The sequence below is a fragment of the Rhamphochromis sp. 'chilingali' genome (assembly GCF_963969265.1).
Source record: "Rhamphochromis sp. 'chilingali' genome assembly, chromosome: 5".
Classification (NCBI taxonomy): domain Eukaryota; kingdom Metazoa; phylum Chordata; class Actinopteri; order Cichliformes; family Cichlidae; genus Rhamphochromis; species Rhamphochromis sp. 'chilingali'.
Genome location: NC_137932.1, coordinates 23132584 through 23140580, shown reverse-complemented (window position 1 = coordinate 23140580; position 7997 = coordinate 23132584). Strand labels below are relative to the sequence as shown.

General features: G+C 49.0%; 1 protein-coding gene across 1 annotated transcript; it reads right to left on the bottom strand.

The window, feature by feature from the left end:
* Positions 1–5072: 5072 nt before the first annotated feature.
* On the bottom strand, positions 5073–5864 carry LOC308397450 (putative Bax inhibitor 1; the record flags this gene model as incomplete). The annotated part of the gene is made up of 1 exon (XM_080883375.1): positions 5073–5864. One exon carries the CDS (start codon positions 5862–5864, stop codon positions 5073–5075), a length of 792 nt encoding a protein of 263 aa, XP_080739501.1.
* Between the last annotated feature and the right edge of the window lie 2133 nt (positions 5865–7997).

Sequence of the window (7997 nt, the reverse complement as noted above, 5' to 3'; positions counted from 1 at the left end):
GTCCCTTTCCCGGTCCGTAAAACAACTCCATGCAACGTAACGTACGTTCCAACAGGTCCGCGGTCATCAGGCCGTATTCGTCCACCACGATAACATTGACACCGAGAAACGGAGGGGCGTCTTGCATGGGAGCCTGCTCAGAAGGCTTGGTCGACACCCTTAGGTTTTGAAACAAAGCACTGCAGGTCGCACACGATTCGGGGCTCGCTGTGACGCACGAGTGTCGTTCGTTCAGGTGTTTGTCTTCCATTAGCTTAGAGCGGTACACTTTCGTAAACTTTGCTAGTGCGACGCAGTGCAGTTCCCGGTACGTCTCGGTGAACCGCTCCAGCGACAGGTTGTTATCCAGTAGTCCTTTTCGAAATCCCATGAGCTTGTGTAACGTATACACGTCCTTGATAGAACACATTTCCCCTAGGGTTCCCGCGGCCTTGTTCGTCAGGGCGCTAACGGCCACGCTCACGTTCATCTTGTTCAGCTGCGCGATCAGCAGCGAAATTGCATACGATTTGCCACACCCGGCGTCACCGCTGAGCAACGCCACTGTCAGCGCGCGTCCTCGACACATGTGCAAGCGTGTCATAGCCCTGACCCATTGTTCTTGGCAATATCTAGAAAGCGCTAACATGGCCGCGCGTCTGTTATTATCCACATCACTTTGCTCCGATTCCACGCGTTGTCTTTTCCGAGACGGCTCGCCTGCAGCGTTGCCCGCGGGTCGATTGTCGGCCATGCTATTTGTTGCGATTACGGCCACGGCGAATCGAACACCACCCGTTTGTGTACTCTGGCAGCACTTTCCTGTTGAGACTTATATGCGAGAGCTTGTTGGCTGGTAAATGCAGGGACCCGCCCTGCTTTGCCTTGGTCGTTCACCCGGCTCTTGCGTCTGAGAAAATCCGACAGCGAGTCACCTACTCTGAAGGGGTCGTCTGCGTGTTTTACACCATCCGCAGCGGGGTTGTTCACGTGAGAAGGGGCCTCTATGCCTTCGATGACCGATCGCAAGGCCCTACTACGGACGACCTGCGAGGATGACGACTGCGCGTCGAGATCGCGGCCCAATCCTGCAGTCAGAGACATGTACAACACACCTTGCTCCTTTCGAACCTTGTAAGCCCTGTCTCGCACGCGCTCGAATCGCTCAAAGGCCTTAGACACGGTGTCGCGGAACAAGACGACGTACGCCGTGTACATGGACTTGCCTGTGCACAGAGCCGCGGTTGTCACGCCGCCTTTACCTGTGCTGCTCAACACAGTCTGAAGCCCGGCTAACACTTCGACGAGCGGGGCGTGTGCCCCGTACTCAAACAGCAGCCAGGCGAATTCGTCCGCGTCTATCCTGTCCGCGGAGATGTAGTCGTTTCCGTGGGTGCGGGTTCCGGAGCGAAAACCAAAGTGTTTCGCGTACCACTGCGGGTCCGTGTGCGAGAGCATAATGTTTATATTTTCCAGCAGCACGGTGAACCCGGTGGCCAGTCTACTACCCATTCTTATCTCGTACAGTTTGTGCAAGACCCCCGCCGGAGTAACGGGCTCTCCCGGTTTGAACATGTGGTCTTCGGGAAGAGTCACCGCTAGATAATGGCTGCCTACCCAGTCCAAGCGAAGCAGGGCTTCAAGGTCCGCTTTGTTTTCGGCGTCTTCGGTAGCCGACGATGATGCCGTTTGAACTGTCGACAGTTGGACCCTAAGGGCCTCCCGTTCTTCGCACGCCTCGTCTAAAGCTTGCCTGGTTGCCGCTAGTTCCTTCTTACACAATTCAAGGTCGGCTGCCAGTCGGTGGGATTGGTGCGGCACATTGGGTCTGTTTGACGTTGACTCGGACTCGCGCGCATCTCGCTCCCGGCGTTGCGTACGCTCCAACTCCAAGGTGTTTTGAAGCTCTAGCAGTTCACGTTTCAGGCTGTTGATTACCCGCGTGTGACACCGATTGCTCTTCTCGCTCGAGTCTTCCCGCTGTCCTGGCGGCCCGCATAAAGCTCGACTTCGCCTTACGGACATTCTCGGTTTCGATGTTGGTAATGGTGACGAAAGGCCTCGAAACCGACATGCGCTGCGTAAAGCCGCACAATCACAATAATAATAATAATAATAATAATAATAATAATAAAAAAAATAAATCACACCCAGAGGCCTTTAGGTTTGGACATTGAGTATATCTAAAATGTATGAATCGCAGGTTGAACATTTTCGCTGGCGTAGAGTTCTATGAACAAATAGCACCAACTCCGCGAAAGTCGAGAAAGCCGTAAAGTTCATTGAAGTCTTTCATGTCAGACAGAAAAGTTGTCATGGAATCTGAAAATGTCACACACACACACACACACACACACACACACACACACACACACACACACACACACACACACACTGGAACTCAGGCATCAACATTTGTCACTGTTGTAAAGTTGTAAAAAAAAACAAAAAGCACCAACATCGCCAAAGTGGAGAAAGCCATAACGTTTATTGGGGTCTTTCATGTCAGACAGACAAGTACTCGTGAAATGTGAAAATGTCACAGACACTGGAACTCAGGCATAGCAGTTGACAACATCAAGCAATATGTTCGAATTTTATCTAACACCGCGCAAAGACAAAAGGAAAGGACATTAAGATTCATCGCATTATTACTACTATTCAGCGGCACAAAAAGTCACGGTGACACATCAAATCGTTCAAAGAAGTTCTTAGTCTTGTCTTCTCGTAAAACGGCAAGTTGTTGTTCTTTTACATCAGCAGTTCCCTCTGCGTGTATCTGACAGGAATGACAATGGAGGTACAGTTGGTACACGTGTGGTCTTCCGTGTCATTTTGGGTTACCGCTCCGTATTTCTCGTCCGGGGTAACAAATGATAGACTCGCAACTCTGGTCCGTGTGACAGGAGAGTAAAGCCACCAAGGCATTCATGTGATGATAATGTGTTAACTTCAAGTCCATTGGCCTCTTGACAACGGTTCCTTTTACTCCCATCGTCTCTCCATTTTTAGTTTTTACACTCGACACACGAGCGTGCCGTTCGAGTGAGTCCCTTTCGTGCGCCGTAAAAGTCCTGTCTTTCAAATGCACCCCGTCGTACCAATCCATGTCAAGTCCGCGTATATGCACGGAGTCTGTAGAGAGGGCTCTTTTGCAACTATGTGCGCGTTGTAATGTACGAAACCCCTCCCTGGGACTCGAGAATCACAAACGTAGCTGTCGCTTGTATCCTTTTTGCCTAACTCTCATCACCACTGATAATCATCATGACAATCAATGTGTGACACAGACTCCCCGGCACTGTTAATTTTTAGACTTCTGCCATTTTCTGGGTAAGACACGCGCTTTGCACCGAGATACGCTCGGTGCACGTGTGTATCTAATACGCGGTGTTTTCCCCATGTTATGTCCACCATCTAAGGTGCTCTGTCCTGGGTTGCTGCATGTATCCTCTCTTGAAGAAACATTGTTTCCACGTGCTCTATCGCTCGCCACTGTGTGATGCATGTCTGCTGCATGTCTGCTGGTAGTTAAAAGACAAAGTGTAAGAGACACCTTGTCCTGTACGACCGCTCCACATGATATTATACGTTTCTTGCCTCAGCGTCACCAGGATAAAACCCTGACCATTCTGCCCAGCTGTTGTGCATGTCCACTGAGGGGGGGTTAGAGGCAAGCGGATATTATCGTGCTGGGAAAGGTGAGCTACTGTAGGCGCACACGCTGAACATCTCGTGAGTTGGTCCGATGTGCAAAACAAAAAAAAAAAACATATTGGTAGAATGATTATATTATGGGCCGTTCATATGTGATAACGTTCCTTTTCACCGCTTGTTTGCAGCATAAACAGAAACGAGAGTCGCAAGTTGGAGTGCCTGCACGCACAGCCAATCCGTAAACCACCCCCACCTACCCCTACCCCTACAACTACCCGATGGTTAAACAGAATACATAAAACCGAACCCCTGCTTCTATGTTCACCGGCATTCGAACAAGTCACACCGTCACCCAAGACGTAGGAACTTTGCAGAGGATAGCAACATAATACAAATACACCGAGATGAACCCGACCGCCCAGCTAGTGCTCTTGGACGGTGCGCAATCGTCTGCGACTTCTACCGCAAAACGGCAGGTCTACTTGGACACGTTTGCAGAGTTCGCCAAGACGGTCGAGCCATTTACTTTAACATTCAAGGTCATGATGTCTAACATGTCTCTGTATAGACACTCGCTGAGTGCTACGGGGAACAACAGCTGGTGTCTGGCTATGCTCCGTCACGTGCACGAACACCCCGTCGACCACGCCGATTACGTCAAGGATTTGTATGTCACCGCCAGGACAATAGCAAGGTTTGTGGACAAGTTACACGAGGCTTCGGGCGATCCCAAATGCGCAGGCCACGACAACAATGTGGGCTTGTCCGAGGACGATTACGAAATGTGGTTCACTCTTGAAATGGACCACGACTTCACGGTGAGAGTCAAGGTCGAGCCTACTGCTAAGTGTCCCAGCGAGACCGCTCGCGTCTTGAGACGAGGCGTTGTGGACATCGACCCGGTCTGGAATATCATGGCGGAGGTAACGGGCTATATCTGCCTATACGCTCTGGGCGCAGAGCTAATGGCCTACGATTCGGCCGACAATGCTGAGAATCAAGCTGCCTCCCGGAGCACGGGCGCCGCAGGCGACCCGGCCATCGCCGAGCCCGACGACACCAACGCATTGCAGCTGAACCAAGCTGCCTCTCAGAGCACCGTTACTGCTGACAAGCCAGCCGTCGTCGCTGAACCCGACGACATCAACGTATTGCAGCTGAGGAATCGCAAAGTCCTCAGAACGCCCGCTGAACCCGACGACATCAACGTATTGCAGCTGAGGAATCGCAAAGTCCTCAGAACGCCGGCTAAAGCGAGACGCGGCGCTCTGCATTAACCTCCTCTCTAGCATAACCTTGTTCACCGAGCGTACAAACAACCCACATACAATGTTGCAGTCTTTGTTTATTGTCAACAATAAAACAATCATGAACAGAAGCATGCAGCATTTGTGTTCTTTTAGGCAATGTAATAATACGGCATACACCCACTCATTTCACACATCGGTTGTTATCATGTTGCACACAATACGTTCGGAGAACGTCTTCTTGTTCTTCTCCTTCGTGGAAAGGATGATCAGCAGTCTCCTAAAAACGCTAATGAAATCCACAAACAAGGTCACACAGTGCCAGATGTAGTCCTTGTCCCCGTTCTCCGCTTTCTCGATAATGCGCTGAGTATTAAACAGGACAAATCCGCACATGACGAGCGGTCCCAGGTATGTGTTCGCCTCAAACAGAAGCGTAGATCCGAAGAACACGTTCGTCAGAGACACCAGGAACAGAATAGAACAGCCGGACATGAGTGTGCCACGGAGGAACAGGTGGCTCCTGTGTGTGTCGCACAAGGCGCTGAGAGTGAAGCAGATGAAAATCACAGAGGTTCCCACGAAGGCGGTCACGATGATATTCGGATCGACGGCGAAGACACTGTCCAGTATGGGTCCAAGGCTAAAACCTGTGAGCAAGGCAAATCCTTCGAGGATAGCCAGTCTTTTCCTTTCTGTCTCAGGGTTATAGGGGGTCATGACAAACCAGATAAACAACCCCAGTGACGTGAGGGTAGCCACCGCAAGACAGATCAACAACCCCAGGACTGCGAGGGGGGACACCGCACTCACTGTAACCAGGAGTGGGACCAGATAGATGTAGACGTAGAAGCCGACAGCGGCCAGACACATGCAAATTGCCAAGCTTGAGTACACGTTTTTCAAGTGCTCCAGGGTGGAGTGCGATATGTGGGAGAACTGGAAGAGAGCATCTGTCTCGCTGTGGTCAAACACATTCATGGTGAAACCACAGACTGTGATCGGATGATACGTCGTATAATATTGGTTTGTAATGAGTCAGTGCAGACGGTACAAAAAAAAAAAAACAGAGTTCAATCACCAAGTGTATTCACCGTAGCGGCAATAAAAATACAGAACCAAGACGAGTCTGAGGTTTTTGGTTTTTATTTAAATATCGACTGATCTCGACTTCTCAATAAATAAAAAATCAAACCAATGTAACCACCAGACGGGGGAGCTCGGACAACATATGTTTCCCCATTTGTTAACGTCATTTCAACCGCACCTTATTCATATCCTCACCCCCACCAGTTCTCTATATTAATGATACTTCTCCAGAGAGAAATCAACTACTGCATTGACCAACCATTCAGTGAAGACCATGTTGACCTTTATCACTCTAATTGCCGCGCTGTGTGCCAGCTCTTTAGCTTGCGTCGGGTGGTCGGAAGCTGAAATGCCTGAAAACCTCCACTGCAACACCGATTACAATAACCAAATCAGGTGTGAGTACAAAAGAGACACCGACGCTCGTTGTGTATTTTATTTTAAATACAAATCCAGACGTTTAAACCATACCTTTGTGGGACTAATGGAACGCTCTACTACACGCTCTGTTTTCTATCCCGATGATGGCTCAACATACGTTTTTCAAAGTTTTCAAAAGTACAATGTTGAGATAGACTGCGAAGGAGTGAAATACAGCGGCGTGTTCAAGCCATCTTGTGCAATTGTAACTGATGCCCCCACCGTCAGCTGTGAAATTGGAACTTGTGTTTTCGAAGCCCGATCTCACGAGCGTTTAATCGACGGCAAGGATGTCACTTATAAATACCGCATCAGATCTGTCCTAGGGGATTGGAGTGATCTACATTCCATCAATGGCCCCGCAACTGGACTTACCGTGGACATCAACGATGAATGCGATCGTCTTATGAGTACACTAGCCGTCGACATTACTGATGTTCGTATGGAAATTGAAGTTTCCGTCTGGTACACAGCTGAAACCGGACACACTCTGTTTAACACTGAAGCTATCTACAAGAAGCACACCTGGCGCCCTTAAACCCAGTGTAACCAAATGTGTAACCAAATGTGTAACCAATGTATAATCAATGTGTAACCAATATAACAATAAAAACATTGAAATCAAAGACGTCTAAAGTAATTTATTTATATTACAAATCAAACAGAAGTAGTACGAAGTGGGATCTGGCGGGCCTCTGTCACCGAGAGAATATCTGCGAAGCAATGGCCAATCTATGACATAGAAAGTTACACGTTTCTTGTGATTCATGTTTATTGTGACACAATGTACAAAGCGGCAATCGTAGTACATAGGAAACATGGTAAGATGTCACATATTTGTCATTCCGCGGCGTTGCTGATACACACTTGCATTAGTCCCTTCTTCTGTGTACGTTGTGTTAGTGTGTACATTCAGTCAACATACCGTGGGATGTAAGGGCGGCCTCTGCCGGCCGTGCACCATATCAGCATACCCGGGGACTGTACCAAGGTTTGCGCCGAGGTACTCGTTGGTATCATGTATCAAAATAAAGACGCTGCACAGAAATGTATAATGGTGTTTTTGTTTATTGTGAAATACAGGTAATCACACATCACTCTTTATACACAGTCATAATGTTAAACCTCATGTCTACACAACCGAAGCCCCCACTGAGGGAATAGACACAATCTCCAACAAGCTATAAGGGTCGTCGGTGAAGATGCCAAAGACGTCCAGGTTGTACACGGCCAGAATCAGCGAGATGCTGGCCTTGGTGTCGTCGGGTACCGTGGGGCATCCAAAGAGGTATCTGAGTGCACGCACCTTCCCCGCGGTGGTTTTATATATGTGATATAGCATATATTGTTCATCGGGTAAGATCAGCCGTTCCTCAACCATGATCTCGACTGCGTCGTCAACAGTCGTGATTTTGTCCAGGAAGCTGCCTTCTCTGACTGCACGCCGGAAGCTCGGCAACGTCGAGCCGATCATGCGCTCTGCAGCGTCGGTTAACTTCAATTGTGTCAGTTTTCGTTCTGCGGAGATATACACATGAGTATACGAGCAAAAAAAAAAAAAAGTGTTTTGCCGGACACGATGGTACTTCGAAAAGAAGTACAGTA